The following is a 19,993-nucleotide window of genomic DNA, read 5'->3' on the forward strand; positions in this document are numbered from 1 at the left end:
TCCACATTTTTTAAAGTGTGGTCAGTTTTGCTGTTTATTCATCTTCATATATGTTTTCTTTCAATAAGCGACATTTTCAGATCTCATTGATTTATTTGGGGCAGGAGGCAGGACCAAACACTTCATTGGACCATTTGAGAAATGTGATAAAAAGAAGACAACCGGTTCTTAGTGGCACATGACTTTATTATTTCTTTATTTGATAGAGTTATAACATGCTTTTTCTTTAAGACTTCAGGGCAGCTTCCATAGAGATATTCATTTAATGCCCACATTAGTAACCATGCAAGAAGATTGTGAAGTAACAGTGACTTGTCTAACGTTTCCTAGAAAAATTCCAGGTAGTCCTGATTCTGAGTTTTCCTAATACCAATCCAACATTTCAACCCCTGCAGTATACTCATGGCATTGTATAGAGTTCCCATGTTCTGGTCAAACTCCTCACAATTACAGTAATCTTGTGAGGCTTGATAGGTTCACTTATGATGAATGAATCACTTGTTTGCTGTATAGATCCAAGAAATGCTGTAGACTTGTAGCCCTTAAGCCACATCCATACTGTTGCTCTTCATGTTTGACATGATGTGTTTGATCTGAGAAGTTTGATTAGTATTGCTTGGCCAGGATAAATTTGTTTCCCTTTCATTTTGCATAGATGGTAAAATGAAAGGAGTGCCAAGGAAGAAAGAATGATTTCCAGGTGCATGGAATCATTAGCTTAAAATGGGGTAAGCTTGAACACCTGCCCAGGAAATAGAGAAAAAGGAAGATGGCTAAGATATAAGGAAAGACTCAGTGTGGATGTTGGTTCTGACTTTTGAAACAGTGACTTACCTTATGTGTGTCATTCTAAATAATGTGCTTCAGTGGTGTAAGAAATCAAACTCACCCCCCCCCCAGGACCCCAGAAAACCCAGCCATTAGAAAATACCTTAAGAAATGTGAAAAGACAAGCCACTAGTAAAAAGCCCATCTGAGACATATTCCACAGAGAGCCAGCAGATGCTTGCAAAAGGAATGTTAGTGAGGTGCTAAAATCACAGGCGAATGTGGGCACTTAAGGAGAAAAACAATTTTTTATTTTATTTTTATTTTAATCCCATTTATATCCCGCCCTTCTCCGAAGACTCAGGGCGGCTTACAATTTAAGCACAAACCAATGTGCTTAGCAATAGCCTTCATTCTATGTATATGCCTGCTTATTAGGGCTTTCGCCCCCCCCCCCAAAGCGGCATTATTACAAAGTCAGCTTATTGCCCCAACAATCTGGGTCCTCATTTTACCTACCTCGGAAGGATGGAAGGCTGAGTCAACCTTGAGCCTGGTGGGATGCGAACCTGCACTAATTGCAGGCAGCTGGTGTTACTTAAGGAGGCATTAGCCCACTGCTCCACCAGATGTAACCAGATGCCTGCTACAAGCAAATACAGCTTATCTAGATGTCTTCATTCATAAGGAAGCAGAAATGGTCAGCCCATAGCTCATTCATAACCAAATAAGTCATACAAACAGAAGCAGTGAAATGATGGGATTTAGAATTTTACATACTCTACCCAACACTAAGCACAGAACATGAAGGGATTCCCAGATAACCAAACCATCAAACTGGGCCTGGAGTGCCACTACCCTGCCAGCAACAGATTCCCTTTTTCTGTGGATAAGCTCCACAGACACTGCCCAAGTGGCACAGGGTAGTAAAGGGAGTTTTGAGGGTTTTTGCGTTAGAGTGCTGTTCAAAAGGAGGTAAGAACCATTTTAAATTTTGACAGTTTTAAGGAAGCCCAGGAGGTGAAAGAAGTATGGTGGGGGGCATGTGTGTAAGTGGGACTCTCTCTCTGCCAAAGATAGATTCTGCTCCCTTTGTGCTTTTCCTAGCCGCCCCCCAGATCCATTGCTAGTTTCACCAGACAGTGACCGATGGACTCTAGAAAGCAAGGAGGTTTGGCCAGAGTGCAGGATCTTTTGAGAAAGAGAAAAGAAAGTGTGTGAGGAGTGAGTGCAAAAGAAAGAAAGGGTTTCACTCCTGGGCAACTAGCTAAGAATCACTGAACAGAGCCCTATTGCAGAAAGAGGTGCCTGTACTCTGATTAATTTTGACAGAGTTCTCCCAGGCCATTTGCCTGAAAAACACAGGGCAGCAGACCATAGTTGGAAGGTACCTTCACCTGATGGTGGTGGTGTTGTTCCACAGATTGTGAGGGACCCAAGGGAAAAAAAGGGAAAAGAAACCTTGGAGTCTCATTGCAGATGGTGGAAAGAACAGCCTAAGACTGTGAAGCTCAGAGTCTAGGATCCCACTGAGATCTCCCCTAGGGAGACAGATGGAAACCTGGAGTCAGGACAAATTGCCTTCCCAGGTGGGGATGAGAAAGAAGTATGTGTGCAAACTATGTAAGAAGTGGGCTCTGCTCAGTGATGAGGCTGGGAACCAATTTTGGCCTGAAGTTGGTACTTTTGATCACAAAATATTAAAATAGCTCAGACCAAGATTGCACTCTTGCCATACTGGTATTGCTGGGCAGAACTATTAGATTCAAAAGGCTCTGAAGCAGGGAAAAATAAGGAATCCCAGCTAGAACAACCAGACCTAAGTAAACCTCCCTTAAAGGAAAAACCAGAGGCCAAACTGATGGCCCCTCTCTTACAAAAACCTGTCCCAGGACGTAGCAGGGGACAGTTTGAGTTGTAGAAAGAAAAGTCTTCATCATGATTCATCCAAGCCGGGGATAAACAACATGGCGACTGCTTTAGAAAGAAGGTTACAGTTTATTGCAGAGGAGAGCCAGACAGAAAGATGGTTCCAGCAGGAAAAGGACTGAACACATGTAGGGAGTACGTTTTTATACCCTCTGGAGCCTTTTGTTTGAAGTTATTTCCTGTGTCAGGCTTTGTATTTCCTGTGTCACGTAGCCTGACCTGAGTCTGGATATGCCTTTCTGGTATTCTTGATGGTTGTTGGTCAATCCTACTATGTCCAAAGGTCATATCCTGCTTTCCTGGGGCTGGGTTATGTAGATTTTAGGTCTTTGTCTTCCTAAGCTTCCAGCTCCAACCTTCCTGATGGTTTACATTTGCATGTGTATAGAACTGGTTTTCTGCTTGGGGGAGGGAGACCTGGGCATGCTTTCCTGGTTCTTCAATATTTTTTTAGGAAATATATTTTTCTGCCCTTTTAATATGTCCTTCTCTGGGGAGCTGACTTCCCACAATCCCCCCCCCTTGTGCCATAATAGTGTGGGTGACACAGTTTTACTGGCACAAGATTAAAATTGGTCTGATCAGGGATACTTGGTAAATAAGCTTTAAACTGTTAATGCAAAAATAAGAAAAACACTAATGGAGGCAGCAGGAAAAAAGATCCCTGCAGTGGCTCCCAAAAGGGGATCTTCCAACCCATAAAGTTCTAAAAGTCAGGACAAAAAATTTTGTTAGGTGGAAAAAAAATTTATAGTGTCCAATATTCTGTGCCAATCATTTTCAAATGTTGGATGTCACCTTTAGCTTCCAGTCGTGTTTGCCCATTCCTCCCAAAATTCTTCACAGCCATGGTTTGCCTCAGTACATAACCACTGGCTGCCCATTTTCAAGGGTTGTTTCATGCCTTAGCTCTTAATTCAGTCCATTGAGGTTTGTAATGTCCAATTGAGGTTTGCCAGTATGCAAGCCAGGCTATTATTTTTTTTCTTAAGTTGCACATAGTGAATCCACCAGTGGAAAATATTCAGGGCTTAAGTTTGGAGATCTCTTTCCTGCTACTTCCTCAGTCAGGGCATATGAATTGCAAATCACCTGAGGGGGCCTGGTTCTCTCCCCCTTGGAATTTGCAGGAAGTTGTTCCTACAAAGTTTTAATGACACAGGGCAAGTATCAGGCTGGAGCTTTACTGAAGATAGGTGGAGGAGACTCAGTGTGATTATGAATAGTGTGTGTGTGTGCAGCTACTAATACAAACAGGCAATGCAAACATTCTGGATAAATTTTCCCTCCCACTAGACAGAGGTCCCAAGGTGTTCAGGACTTGCTGTGCCAACTATTCCCAAATGCCATTTCTCCATAAATACATCCAAGTGGCTTATTACAATACAAATGGAGCAAGAAAGAAAACTTTACAATGAGTTTCCACCCTTCCCCCATAGTCTTCCTAATTTTCTTCTGAGGCTTCACGTGGGGACCCATGGCTCCAGGACTCTTTCCTTCTTCAGCTTTTCACAGGCATCTGGGGGACTGGTAGAACCTGGAAAAATCTGTTCCACTCAGGTTACATGGTGGCTTTTTTAGTGGATGGCTGGATTCAAAACTCAATTCCATGGCTCAGATGGATGAAGGCAGCATCTGGGTCAGTGTGCTCTGCTTCCAAAGTTTGGGGGGGGGGTCATCTGTGCAGGGCTGAGAACATGACATGAGAACAAGAACTCCTCCCCCTTTCTGGGTGGACTCTCCCAGGAGAGGCAGACAAAGGCATGGAGAACAGAGGATAAGAAAAGGAGAAGTAGAATGGGGGGTAGCTTGCATTCAGAGTTTGAAAAAGCATTAATACTGCAGTTGTTAAAGAAACAGATAGGCAGACAGAATGAGGACATCCTAGATGAGGACAAAAGAAATGCTGGATTCTGGTAAGAGAACATACATGAAAGGTCTCATTTCTGAACTGAACATTTGTAACATGTTAGGACTTAAGGTTATATTAGTCACAATGTCTGTAGCTGGTCCAATGAAACAATGTAAAAAAAGAGATGGTTTGCATCCATCAAAGAAAGGGACTGAGTTACTTGGCAATAAACTCACAGATTTTCTGGAGGTATATTTAAACTAAACAACGGGGGCAGTGAGTTAATTGATACAGAACATCCCTGTCCTCAGCAATCAAAAAATTACAGGGTTAGCAGTGCATGTAACATAGATGTGTGTGTGGACAAGAATGTCAACCTTGCTATCAAGCAAAATCAAGCTTTTAATAGCAAGTGCCACACAAAGTACACTAGCCAAACAGGTGGTAAGAAAATAGGGGAACTCAGGCACCACACACAGGTTATGTAGAAAGTAAACACAGGGTCAGTCATAAAGGACTCAAATGTCTATACACCAATGCACAGGGTATGAACAGTAAACAGGGTGAACTAGAAATTCAGGTAAATGAGGGCAGATATGATAATGTTGCCATTATGGAAACATGGTGGGATGAAACCCACAAATGGAACACTCAGCTAGAGGGATTTAAATTATTTAAAAGAAACAGACCAAATAAAAGAGGAGGTGGAGTTTCTCTCTATATAAGAAATAACTACATTTCTACGATTAGCCATACAGGATCTAATTCTCATTAACAGAAATGAGATGATAGAAGTTGTTGAAGCCACAGGAACCTTGAGGGGGAGTGATCATGCAATATTGGAATTCAACATTATGGAAGCACAAGCAATAGAACACAGTCAAACTAGAGTCTTGGAATTTAAGAGAGCTAATTTCAATAAACTTAGAGAGGGCTTGGGAGGGATTCCATGTATGAGAATCCTCAAGAGGAAAACAACTCAAGAAGCTTGGGAATTTTTTTTTTAAAAAAACAGTCTAGCACAATACCAACAAAGAAGAAAAATAACAGCTCTCAGAAGGTACCAGCATGGCTGCATAAAGAACTCTCTTATAAATTGAAAGATAAAAAGGACAAGTATAAAAAGTGGAAAGGGGCACATAACTAAAGCAGAATATCAGCAAATAGTCCGAGCATGCAAAGATGGAGTAAGGAAAGCTAAGGCTTAAAATGAACTAAGGCTTGTGACCAAAGTCAAAAATAACAAAAAAAAAATCTTCTTTCAACATGTAAAAAAACAAGAAAAAAGTTAAGGAAATAATTGGTCCATTAGTGGGGAAAGTGGCAAGAAGGTGAGAAGCAATGGGGAGAAAGCAGAACTATTTAACTCATTTTTTTCTTTTTCTTTTTTTGCATTTGTCTTTACACAAAGGGAGAGGGGAAAAAACCAGTCCAACCTATCAAAAACAATACCATAAAAATAGATTAGAAACACAAGTTAAAATAGGCAAGAAAATGGTAAGTGAGCACCTATCCAGCCTAGACGAGTTCAGATCACCAGGACCAGATGGATTACACCCAAGGTTCTCAAGGAGCTGGCAGATGTGATCTCAGAACCACTGAACTATATTTTTCAAAGATCCTGGAGCACTGGGGAACTACCAGAGGACTGGAAAAGAGCTGATATAGTTGAAGAAGAAGAAGAAGAAGAAGAAGAAGAAGAAGAAGAAGAAGAAGAAGAAGAAGAAGAAGAAGAAGAAGAAGAAGAAGAAGAAGAAGAAGAAGAAGAACAACAACAACAACAACAACAACAACAACAACAACAACAACAGCTAGAGGCAAACAAAGTCATTACTAAAAGCCAACCTGGATTTGTCAAAAATAGATCATGCTAAACAAATCTTATTGCATTCTTTGACCAAGTGACAACATTAGTGGACCAGAGGAATGCTGTGGATACAATTACTGTGGACTTCAGTAAGGCATTTGATAAAGTTGGTTATAGATTTTCCTGCCTGAACAGGGGGTTGGACTAGATGACCTCCAAGGTCCCTTCCAATTATTATTATTATTATTATTATTATTACTATTATTATTATTATTATTATTATTATTATTATTATTATTATTATTATTATTATTATTAGTAGTAGTAGTAGTAGTAGTAGTAGTAGTAGTAGTAAGAATGAAACTTTTCCAGCAGATGAACTTAAAACATTCCCTCCTGCTAACTTTGGGCTGTTCTTAAGAGTACAGCGAGAGAAAGGGAGAAGAAAAACAAACAAACAAACACATTATTCTTCACTCTGTTTGTTGGCCAAACAGAGTGAGGGTATTTTCCTTTTGGTAGCTTATTTTAAGCAGAATTTCTAGCAGAATTTTAAAATTCTTTTCTCTTTGGGTTAGAAACAATTAACAGTCACATTTACCTCACACACAAAGACTTTGACACACATATACACACAAAGACAAGAGAACAGAAAAGGAAACAGAAGTCTTAGTTTTACACATCCTAGTCATTCCCACCATAAATCTCAGTTAACTCAAATTAGGGAAGGCACAAATCTTAAACACACCACGTGGTTGCAAAGAGAGAAGAGAGAGGGGGAGAGAATTGCTATTTCTTATTTTCTTTAATTTCCCTTTGAGTACCTTTATTTAGCCAAATTGATTTCCCAGCAAAGCCCTAGCAAAGTCCATTTTTTATATATAGTTTCTCTACCTATCTCTTTTTCATACCTGCCTGAATGGATAGCTGATTCTCGTCCCAGGCCTCAAGCAAGCTTTACTGGGGAGGCTATCTCGACCCTTCAACTAGAACACCCCATGATTCAGGGGTTCACTTTGGTTCTATCTAGTCCGGTGCACTGAAGCCTCCTAGTGAGACTTCTGCCTACCACCACAGTTTTGAGTCAAAAAGGAACCCATGGAGCACTCTGGATCCCTCACAGAGAACTGGGATGTTTCTTTAGGGATCAACCACCATGGTTTCAGACCAGAAAGGAGTCTGTTGAGGACTCTTCTGCTCCCCTGCAGAAGGTACGTGGGCGCTCTCTTGCCGGCTTTACCTTCACTTTTCACCACCACTGTTTGCAGACTTCAAACGTCTGGGAGGACCTCTGCTTGCTTTCCAGAGGTAAGGGACACTCCTTGCCCAGTGTTGTGATTCAGGGTCAGCCTGTGGGTTTGGCAGTTGGGTCGGACGACTCAGAGGAGGAGGAGGGGGGTGTTGAAGAGCTTGCTGATGATGGCTTTGAGGCTCCGCAGAGCCCTCAGCCAGGCCCCTCCCACCTGGTGGAGACCCAGCTGTGTGAGCCTGACAGCATGGATGAAGATGACCCACAGCTGGCCCTGTTCAAGGACGCCCGACGCAGGAGGCAGTCAATCAGGAGTAAACAGAGGAAGGCAATGGGGCACCTCAGAAGGAGGCAGAGAGAGGCCACGCCCTGAATGTATTTAAGGGGAATGCATGGGAGGGCTGGTTTGCTGAAGGCAACCGCTTGGATAGTTCCTGTTTCATAGCTCCTGTTTCATGGTTGGTGTCTGTTTTATGTTAATAAATTTGGCAGGCTTTATTCCAGCCTCTTGCCGTTTGTAAAGGGGTTGTCCCTGCCTTTTCTGCAGGGCCGGTAGCAGGCTGGTACAGAACCCCCAGGGCTTAATTTCTTAACTTTGCTTTGCTTTGCTTACAGGGCCTAACCAGCTAGTTGCCCAAATCCAATTCTCTCATTCACTCATTCCATTTCATTTTCACAAAGCCTCTCCCTTTCACCTAACAAAAGGTCCTGCACTCTGGCCAAACCCCCATACTTTCCAGGGTCTGCCACTTGAACAGATCCTTTCTGCGACTAGGAAAGACCAAAAGGAGCAAAAATCCAACTGTGATTGGGAAAAAAGGGTCTTCTCACTCACACACAAAAAAACATAGACACATTTCTCTCACTCTCCTGGACTTTAAAGTTAAAATTTAGAAGTACTCACCTTCACCTTCTTTCCAAAGCAGCCCTTGAACTCAAACCCAAAACTCCCTTTACTACCCTGAGTCCACATGGGCAGGGCCTGGGAAACCCATCCACAGACACAAGGAGTCTGCTGCCGGCAAGATGGGGCTTACCAGTCTCAGTCCATTGGAGAGGTTAACTTGGAGTCCCATTCTGGAGTGCCAAATTGTAGGAGGAAAAGTCTTTATCGTGATTCATCCAAGCCAGACATAAACAACATGGTGACTGCTTTAGAAAGAAGGTTACAGTTTATTGCAGAGGAGAGCCAGACAGAAAGATGGTTCCAGCAGGAAAAGGACTGAGCACATGTAGGGCGTATGTTTTTATACCCTTTTGTACCCTTTTGTTTGGAGTTATTTCCTGTGTCAGGCTTTGTATTTCCTATGTCACGTATCCTGACCTGAGTCTGAGTATGCCTTTCTGGTATTGCGCCGGCTAAGAGGCTGCAAGGGAAATCGCCCAGACTGTTACAACCAGTAGCGAAACCCTCAGGCCCCTGGAAAGGAATAGCCATGGATTTTATAGTGAAATTACCAGAAAGCAACGAGAACACTGTCATCTGGGTGGTCACAGACTTGTTTTCCAAACAAGTGCACTTCATCGCTTGCCAAAATATCCCCACCACAAAAGCCTTAGCAGCATATTTACAGATTGCATGGGGCACCACAATGCATCATGTCAGATAGGGGAGTACAATTTATGTCAAAGTTTTAGAAGGAATTTTTATCCCTCTTAGGAACTACTCAGGGACTGACATCTAGTCACCATCCTCAAGGGAACGGTCAAACGGAATGGGGGGAACTCTGTACTTGAGCAATATTTAAGATGCTTTATTAATTTCCAGCAAACAAATTGGACGGACCTACTCCCTTTCACAGAAGTTGCTTACAATAACGCAGTCCACTCCAGCACAGGCTACACTCCTTTTCAAATAGCCACCGGTCAAAGTTTCAACCCTATGCCAGAACTAATCCCAAATGAACCGGAAATCCCATTGCTGAAGGAATGGATTGCACAATTACAAAACACCTGGCCAATCATTAGGAAAGCTTTAGACGAAGCTAGACAAGCACAGGCAGACAAAAAGAGAGTCAATCCCACACCATTCAGGGTGGGAGAGATGGTATATTTATCCACAAAATACCTAAAATCCCTACAACCCTGTAAAAAACTCGGACCAAAATATATTGGACCTTTTCCAATTACAAGAATCATAAACCCAGTAACAGTAGAATTAGAACTACCCAAAAATCTTAGGCAAATACACCCAATTTTTCACTGCAGTTTACTAAAAAGGGAACAACAGTCACCCCTACAACCAACCCACCCACCCACACACATACACCTCCTATCATGGTTGAAAGAACTTCAAGGTTAAAGAAATCCTAGATTCTAGGAATCACCACAGAGCAATTCAATACTTAGTAGCTTGGAAACACCTCCCCTCCACAGAAAATGAATGGGTCAATAAACGTCGCATTAGAGCACACAAGTTGCTAAAGAGGTTTCATACAGAATATCCCAGCAAACTGGGCTAACTTCTATATTTTTGTTTCCTGTCCTTTTTTAAAGGAGGGCAGGATGTCAGAATCCATTTATATTTCATTTCTAACTCTCTTTCTGTGCAAACCCAAATCTCACCCGCCCCTTTGATCCTGCCATTCCCAAGGAGGAAAGGGAATAAACATGGGAGTTTATTCCCACCATTTCCTCTCCTTAGATGTAACTTTTTGTTTATCTAGCCTGCCTGTTACCCATCACAGTAAGATTGATGAGAGTCACTCTCTCTTTCTGATCTTATGAGCAACTAAGAAAGGGGGTGGGGGAATTCTGGTTTGTTTCTTGGGATGGAATGTGAAGGGGAGGGAGTGATTGTGCTATGAATAGACTGATGGTTCTCCCTTTCCCACGAGGGGCTTCCCACCTGAAACTTAACTGATCCGGAACTGACCAAATGATCTGAGGGATGGGGTTTTGCTTGGGGACACTTTAAAAATATAGATCTGTGAGGAGATTTTTCAGATTCTGTCTATTATACCTTCTATCATCTATGTCTTAGTAAAAGTTCCTGCTGGATGATCTTGCCTCCAAGAGTTTTTCTTTCTTAAGATGTGGATTGGAGTGGATTCTGAGAACACCTATGTTTAAGTCAACCCTCAATTATACAAACTCACTGGGCGAATTGAATCAGTTGTTTTGTCTTGATCCAAGCTCCATCAAAAGGGAGAGAGTGCAGTGAATATTATCTTGAGCTGCTGGAAGAAAATCAGGATATAAATCTTGATGTTATATAGCAATTATAAAATCAAATCTTAATAAGATCTATAATATTAATTGCTTTTTTTTTTACTTTTTTCCAGGACTATACACTAACTATGTATTTCCAGCAATCCTGGAGGGATAAAAGATTATCCTATTCTGGCATACCTTTAAATCTAACTTTGGATAACAGAGTGGCTGATTATCTCTGGGTTCCAGATACATACTTCCTGAATGACAAGAAATCCTTTGTTCATGGAGTTACTGTGAAAAATCGAATGATTCGGCTACATCCAGATGGAACTGTTCTTTATGATTTGCGGTATGTTACATTTCATTCTATTTTGAAACTTCTTTCGGAATTGATTTTCTTTTATAAGGTCTGCCATGCAGGATGAATTTTCAGGCACACAACCCTCCCCAACCCCCCCACACACATATTTTCTTTCAACCTGTTCAGAGATGCTATCTTGCCTAATTTACAGGTAATCTTCAACTTACAACCACGATTGGGACCGGAATTTTGGTCACTTAGTGATGAAGTATAAGCAAGTTTTTTCATGACTGAACCCAATTTTATTACCATTTTTACCACATTTGTTAAGCAAACCACATGAATGTTAGGTGAATCATATAGTTAAGTGAACCCATCTTCCCCAATTGATTTTGCTTGTCAGAAGCCAGCTTGAAAGGTCACAAATCACAATTATATGATTACAAGACTCTGCAGCCATCATAAATGGAATCCCATGTCCATGGGGTTTATGCAAGTATTGTTACTTTGAGGACAAGTCATGTTTTTTTAAAAAAAACTTTGAACCATTATTAAATGAATGGTTATAAATTGAGGACTACTTGTAATCTAATCTGTGGTGGTTCTGAAAATCATAATCAAGATATGAAAATGTGTTCCTGCATAAAGTTCAAGGAAAAACTCAGGATTACTTATTTAATGAAACTGGGAATGAATTTTCTGAATGAGTCAGGCTGAAGATTGGGTTGCATTCAATGGCATCAACAGGGAGTGGAGTAGAGGTATCAAAAAAAGTAAGATGCTAGTCTTGCCTTTTTTGATCTTCCTTTCCCTGGAACATCACTGACTACACCCAGCCTTTCAAATCTGCTAATGGACTACATGTTCAAAATAAGGTATAGCTTGGGAGAGTCATTTTTGAAAATGATTGGAATAGTATAGGATTTAATTAGTAAGTTCTAATAAATTTGTTGTTGTTTTATTATTATAGTTCATTGCACAGTCAGCCAAATGTTCAGACTGTGTTTGGTACTTTTGTCTACCTATTGAGTCTTTTCCAAGGACCTGGGATAAGCAGATCTGGATGTTTGATGGTCTTACAGATATCATCGCAGTATGGAAGCTGTTCCAAGTAAAACCACCTTTTGCAATTGATTGATGGCAAATTTGTCAATGCCAGTGGTGCTCCAGTTCTTTTGGGATTGAACCCAAGGCCCCTATTACTATTGGTACTACCTTTGCTTACTTTTGCCATAGTTGTTCTATTTATACAGTATTTGTAGTTCTTTGTATTTTCTTACCTTCTCCAGTTCTTTCTCTTCTCTTCTGCTGTCTCCAGGTACTGGCACATCCACTATTCAGATATTTTTGTCTTTCTTATTGACAATTGTTAAGTCTGGGGTGTTATGTGGTAGGTGTCTGTTTGAATTCTAAAGTCCCAGAACAATTTATCTTTTCCATTTTGTATTACTTTCTCTATTTTATTTTATTTTTTTTATTTTAATTCCATTTATATCCCGCCCTTCTCCGAAGACTCAGGGCGGCTTACAAGCTTAGCAGTAGCCTTCATTCTATGTATATGCCTGCTTGTTAGGGCTTTCATACACCCCCCAAGCGGCATTATTACAAAGTCAGCTTATTGCCCCCAACAATCTGGGTCCTCATTTTACCTACCTCGGAAGGATGGAAGGCTGAGTCAACCTTGAGCCTGGTGGGATGCGAACCTGCACTAATTGCAAGCAGCTGGTGTTACTTAAGGAGGCATTAGCCCACTGCTCCACCAAGGCTTTATGGTCCTGCCAATTCTTGCTTGCAGGCAAATGATATTTTTTACAGATTTCCCAGTGTACCTTTGTTGCTACTTTGTTATGTCATTCTTTGTTGTCAGTCTGTGTGATCTTCTTATAGCAACTTTTCAGCTTCTTTGCATAGGCAGCTCTTATTGTCTGTAGCTGTTTTCTCAATTCTGGCTTTGTATGCATTTGTTCTTAAGACTTGGTCTCATGCAGACACAATTAGTCCCTCAGTCTCTCTTTAATTTTCCTGCTCTTAGCCATTGCCAGGTCTTATTATTATCTCCTTTCCCTACTATTTTTTAATGTACTGGCTACGTCATGCTTTGTAGTCCCATGCCTCTATTCTGTTCTTTATTTGGTCTTTCTTGTAGGCCAGTTTGGTGTCTCCACTAGTCTGTAAGCCTTCTGTATAAACTAACTTCTGTGTATCTTCTTCATTGTCCTTCAAATATTCTTCCAAAGCCCTTTTTATTACTTCAATCATCTGGTGTATTTGCAACATTCCACCCCCATCTATTTGCCTTGATAGGTACAGATGATGATTGATGATGATAATGATAATAATGATGATTAATCATAGAATAGAATAGAATAGAATAGAATAGAATAGAATAGAATAGAATAGAATAGAATAGAGTAGAGTAGAGTAGAGTAGAGTAGAGTAGAGTAGAGTAGAGTAGAGTAGAGTAGAATAGAATAGAATAGAATAGAATAGAATAGAATAGAATAGAATAGAATAGAATAGAATAGAATAGAGCTGGAAGGGACCTTGGAGGTCTTCTAGTCCAGCCCCCTGCTCGAGCAGGAAAACCTATTTCATCTCAGACAGGTGGATGTCCAGTCTCTTCTTAAAAATCTCCAGTGATGGAGCGCCCATGATTTCTGTGGGTAAGCTGTTCCACTGGTTGATTGTCCTCACTGTCAGGAAATTTTTCCTTAGTTCCAGGTTTCTTCTCTCTTTGATCAGTTTCCAACTGTTGTTTCTCATCCTTCCATCTGGTGCTTTGGTGAACAACTTGGCCCCCTCTGTCTTGTGGCAGCCCCTCAGATACTGGAACACTGCTATCATGTCTCCCCTATTTCTTCTTTCCCTTAGACTAGCCAGACCCATATCCTATAGCTGTTCTTCATATGTTTTAGTCTCCAGGCCCCTGATCATCTTAGTTGCTCTTCTTTGAATTTTTCCCACACGTAACATCTTTTTTTGTGGTGTGGTGACCAAAATTGGCTGCAGTATTCTAGGTGTGGTCTTACTAGGGCTTTATAAAGCAGTAATAGTACTTCTCGTGATCTTGATTCTATGCCTCTGTTTATACAACCCAGGATTTTGTTAGCTTTTTTGGTTGCTGCTGCACACTGCTGGCTCATAGTCAAGTGATCATCCACTAGTACTCCAAGGTCCCTCTCACAGTTACTGCTTCATCATTGCAGTCAACCAGATGTTCAGACTGGATTTGACATTTTTTTCTACCTATCAAGTCCTTACGAAGGATATGGAATAGGCAGATGTTACATGGTCTTACAGATATTGTTGCAGGATGGAAGCTGTTCCCAGTAAAGCCGCATTCTACAATTGACTGATGGCAAATTTGTCAATGCCAGTGGTGTTCAAGTGGTGCTCTGGTTGTTTTGGGATTGCACCCAAGGTGCCTATTATTATTGCTACTACCCTTGCTTGCCTTTGCCACAGTCTTTCTATTTCTATTTGTAGGTCTTTGTATTTTGTTATCTTCTCCAATTTTTTCTATTCTATTCTGCTGTTTCCAGGCATTGCCACATCCACTATACAGGTTTTTTTTGTCTTTCTTAAAGAATTGTTAGGTTCTGGGTGTAATGTGGCAGGTTCCTGTCTGTTTGAATTCTAAAGTCCCAGAAAAATTTAACTTCTTTATTTTCTATGACTTTCTCTATTTTATGGTCTCACCAGTTCTTGCTTGCAGGCAAATGATATTTTTTGCAGACCTTCCAATGCACCATTGTTGCTATTTTGTCATGCTGTTGTTTGTAATCAGTCTGGGCAATCTTCTTACAGCAGTTTACCAGGTGGTTCATTTACTGTCTGTTGCTGTCTTCTCAATTCTGGCTTTGTATACATTTGTCCTTAAGGATTGGTCTTGTACAGCCAGAATTAGTTCCTTGGTCTGTTTCTTCAACTTTCTTGCTCTTAGCCATTGCTGGGTCTTGTTTTCTGCTTTCCCTGCTTATAGTGCTTTGTCTTCCCATGCCTCCTGATATGTATTCAAATGTTAATGTTACGTTATTAATAGTTGTGTTAAACTAGTTATGGATTAACTGTTATAAATGCTACATGAGGTAAACGCCGCTGACAGGAAAAACACACAGCAATTTGACAGCTGTCAAATTGCCGCCGGCTACCGTGCAAGCGCAACGATTGACAGCTCCACACGCGGACTCAAGCTGTCAGAAGCCGACCCAGCCGATTGGCCCAGCAGACTGGCGGGAGAAGCGGGTTGCGGATTGGAGGAGCCAACTTCCAGCTGGCTATATAAAGAAGTCAAACCGGCCGACTTTTGCCGGGTGTACCTCAATAAATGAATGTAGCTGAGCCTGCTGTCTCTGCGTAATCCTTGCCATCGCCAGCCACTTCACTGGCGACGAAGGTGGGATCCGCTTGCTAAGCTGAAGTCACTGAGCTTAGGAAGGGCAACCTTCTGGAGGCTCAGAGCTAGTCACTTGGAAGTTATAACTTCCACCTCACAGCAAGCAGATAGGAGAACCGAGACAGCATGGCCGCATTCGGTCAGATACGTGAGTTCGACACCAGATACCCCGAGCGCTGGGAATCGCACCTAGGCCAAATAGAAGGGTTCCTGCTGGTTAGTAAAATAACCGATGACCGGGCTAAGGCAGCAGCCCTCTTGTACTTGAGCGGAACCGCGGTGTATGACGTGGCCGTCGGACTATGCAGCCCGGAACCGGTCGCGCAAGTAACCTACGCTGAGCTCACCGAGAAGCTCAGCAAACACTACATGCCGACGCGTTCCGAGATCTACTGGAGAGTCCAGTTCGCGAAGTGACACCAACGACCCGGGGAACCAGCAGCCGACTTCGTAGCGGGAGTAAGGCAAGCCGCCAGGTGGTGTCACTTTCCGGACCTGGAGGACCGGATAAGGGACCAACTAGTCATAGGTCTGAGAGACGAGCGCCTCCAGAAAAAAATAATCGCGAAACCCACCCTGAATCTAGCTGAAGTCACTAGAGAGATTCAGGCATACGAAGATAGCCACTCGGAAGACTTCGCCAAAGCTGAAAACGGACAAACCGGAGCCGTGAACCAGGGGGAAATAGTCCCCAGGGACGGAGGAGAGCTGGAAGACCTCACCGATGTGGACGCCATCCACCGTCGGTTCGAAAGGCTTCAAACACGAAAAGCCGAACGAGAAGAAGGGGCGAGACCCAACAACAACACCCGAGAACGTCGAACCGCCTGTGCCAGCTGTGGAGGGAACCACATCAGATCCTCCTGCAGGTTCAGAAACGCCAAGTGCCACAACTGTGGCAAATCGGGTCACATCAAAACAGCGTGCAGAAGCCGCAACCGCGAAGATCTCCACGAAGTCGAGGCATCGTCCCCAGGTATGACATTCCAGCCAACCCTAAAGGCCGAGCCCCCCAGATACCTAGTACAGGCAGTAGATAAGGAAGGAGAAAAGGGGGAGGGCCACATTCTAACCCCTAAGGTTAAAATCAAAGCCAGATTACAAGGACTACCATGCGAACTGGAGGTAGACTCCGGCTCCGCAGTCACCCTAATATCTGGGAAGACATTCAGGGAAATTTGCCAAAAAAAGCCGCAAACAAATTCCCTTAAAACCACCCCAGATAATTCTGGCGGACTACCAGAAGTCCCCAATACCCCTGAAGGGCCGAGTGAAAATTTTTGTTGAATTCAAGAAGTTTCGGGGACCCCTTAACGTCCTAGTCACCCAGGAAAACAGATCAAACCTAATCGGATTGGATTGGTTTAAAGCACTAGGCATAAAACTAACAGGCGTTAATAAAATACAGGCCGCAAGCCTCGAAGACGTCTGCAAACAATTTGCAGACGTCTTCGACGGCTCCCTAGGTAAATACACAGGGCCCCCAATCACCCTTAAACTAAAACCAGAGGTGCCACCCATAAGAATTAGGGCACGAAGGGTTCCGTTCGCCCTCAAACAGAAGATTGAGGACGAACTGGACCGCCTTATCAAAATAGGAGTCCTAGAGCCCACCGATGGAGGGACCTGGGAAACCCCTATAGTGACACCTATTAAACCGAATGGCCAAATTAGATTATGTGCCGATTATAAAGCTACTCTAAACCGGGCACTCAACGCACATGCTTACCCGGTCCCTGCGGTGAAGGATGTCCTCTCCTCTGTCCATTCCGGTGCCATCTTTGCCAAGCTTGACTTGGCGCAGGCGTATTTACAGCTCCCTGTAACTCCTGAAACCGCAGATGCGCAAACCATCGTTACTCACCGCGGGGCTTTTAAAGTTAAATGCCTCCAATTCGGCATTTCGGCAGCCCCAGGAATTTTCCAAGAAATAATGCAAAAAACATTAAAAGGAATTCCTGGGGTATGCCCTTATTTCGACGATGTCCTCATCGCTGGAGAAAATAGAGAAAATTTAGCAGAACAACTGTCAGCTGTTCTGACCAGATTCAGAGCAGCAGGTCTCAAACTACACAAACAGAAATGCCAGATAGGGGTTCCCTCAACCGAGTTCCTCGGTTACAAAATAGATGCCCATGGGGTCCACCCAACGGACACCAAGATCAAAGCTATCAAAGCTGCCCCAACACCAAAAAATAAACAAGAGTTACAAGCGTTCTTAGGACTCTTGAACTTTTATCACTCATTCTTGCCGCATAAAGCCACCATAGCAGAACCATTACATCGGCTTTTAGATAAGGGACGTCCATGGCTCTGGACAGCGGAACACGATACCAGTTTTAACAAACTTAAAGACGCTTTATGCAACAGTTCCACTGTCACCTTATTTAGAGAAGACTTCCCCCCGTGCATCACGTGCGATGCATCTCCATACGGGATAGGGGCTGTCCTCAGTCATCTGCTGGACTCAGGGATTCAAAAACCCATAGCTTTCTATTCAAGGACTCTCACGAAAGCAGAGAGGAATTATGCCCAAATAGATAGAGAAGCTCTGGCCATTGTCGCCGGAGTCAAAAAATTCCATGATTACCTATATGGTAGGAATTTCACTATTTACACGGACCACAAACCCCTTCTTGGCATATTCACCTGGAATAAATTAACACCGCAAATACTCTCACCTAGAATACTACGATGGTTGACTTTCTTGTCGGCCTATTCGTTCCAACTAATCCACAAACCAGGAAAAGAACTGGGGCACGCAGATGGCCTCAGCAGACTGCCCCTGCCCTATTCAGACCCAGACCCGGCCCCAGCAGGGCGCATTTTGGCGATCTCGGAGCTGCCAGAAATCCCCTTAACGGCAAAGGACATCTCCTCTGCCACAGCCACCGACAAAATTTGCAGCCGAGTATTACAGTGGGTCACTGCAGGATGGCCAACCACATGCCCGGGGCAAGACTTTAAAGCATTCTTCACAAGAAGACATGAACTGTCAGCCCACTTAGGATGCCTCCTATGGGGAAACAGGGTGGTAGTTCCGCACAAACATAGAGAAAAAACCTTACTTAAACTACACGAGGGACACCCAGGGATAGTTAAAATGAAAGCCCTGGCAAAGAGTTACGTATGGTGGCCAGACATAGATAGCAACATAGAAAGCCACGTTGCAGGCTGCTATCCCTGCCAATTAACACGCTCAGCTCCACCTCAGAGCCCACCACACAGATGGGAGTCAACCAAAAATCCTTGGTCCAGGGTCCATTTGGATTTTGCCGGACCATTCCAGGGACAAACATTCCTAATCGCAGTAGATAGTTTTTCGAAATGGCTAGAGGTAGTCCCAGTCCACAGCATCACCACTGCTACCACAGTACATGTTAGGTGATTAGTGCCAGCCATTGGCAGTTCCCCAAAAGGGTCATCAGATGGAGGCAAAGAGGTTTCTTTGCTTCCACTGATGAGCCAAGGGTCCCAAACCCACAGCCCCATTGGCGAGAGAGTTTTATGGTCAGGGAGGGGCCAAGACCCCCCATAAATACCTCTGCACGAGGGGCTGCTCTTTGTTCTCCATTTTCCAGTCTCCAGTTCTATCTCTACTCCTAACCTCTATTTTAGTCATGTAATCCTAGCTTGTTTTGTTTTATTTTATTTCTCTCTCACATGCAGGCATGAATGCTTTCATGCCAAGTATTTCTTTCTCTTTGATCTATCATGAATAAAACTAATATGATTGCATCTCTGCGTTCTGCCTTTGCTTGGGAGCTCCTTTAACGATTCACTTGTGAGAACACCTCACAAGTTGGTAGTCAGAGCATGGTTTAAAGGAAAGCTTCCAAGCCAGCCAGGAACTAACCAATAAGATGTCTGGAGGACCCGGCTCCAATCCATTTATAACAGATGGCAGGACTTCTACTATCGTGACCAGGAGTCATCGATCGAAGACAGCCTCCCTGCCTACATCCAAGACTTCAGTCCCTGAAGCAACCTCAGCTGCAGATGAAAGCACAAATGGCCTTCATCCCGTCAGAGGATCCAGCAGAGCGTCTAGGACCCCTTCACTTGCCTCTCTACAACTGAACGCCACAGAGGAGAGCATAGAAGGATTACAGACTGTCCAAGGCTGCTCAGATGCTGCAGAGACGGACCTGGCTGAGACCAAACGCCGCGTGAGTAAACTGACTGCACAGGAACGTGAAGAGCTGCTTAAAGAGATCCTTGCAATGCAGGAGGAGGGAGGGGCAGCCCAGGGAACAGCTCAGAAAGCCTCAGAACCCCTGTTGAGCCTCTCCCTAGAGACCACGAGGCCCCCAAATATGGCGCCCGCCTCCCTTAGTGACCCCGGGACCCCAAGGCTTTTGGCGCGAACCCGCCCCCCCAGCTGTGAGCTACAGCTTCCTGGGGCAAGCGGAAACAAGATGGCTCCGCCCACGTGGTCTGGCACAGGAAACAAGATGGCGGCCCCCACTATATCTAACAAAGACTTGATTTCTTCTTTGACGCCATAAAGTCGCTGTACAACTTCGTAGAGACTC

The 19,993-nt window shown here is 43.3% G+C and overlaps 1 protein-coding gene across 1 annotated transcript in view; it reads left to right on the forward strand.

Moving 5' to 3' along the window:
* The window catches only part of GABRB1 (gamma-aminobutyric acid type A receptor subunit beta1), a gene marked incomplete at its 5' end in the record, with an annotated part of 166,602 nt that overhangs the window by 74,815 nt on the left and 71,794 nt on the right, over positions 1-19,993 (forward strand). The window contains one exon of the mRNA XM_081332106.1: positions 10,890-11,110. Coding sequence (XP_081188232.1) covers positions 10,890-11,110 — 221 coding nt within the window. The remainder of the gene's footprint in view (positions 1-10,889; positions 11,111-19,993) is intronic.

The sequence above is a fragment of the Vipera berus genome (assembly GCF_964194415.1).
Source record: "Vipera berus genome assembly, chromosome: 7".
Taxonomy (NCBI): domain Eukaryota; kingdom Metazoa; phylum Chordata; class Lepidosauria; order Squamata; family Viperidae; genus Vipera; species Vipera berus.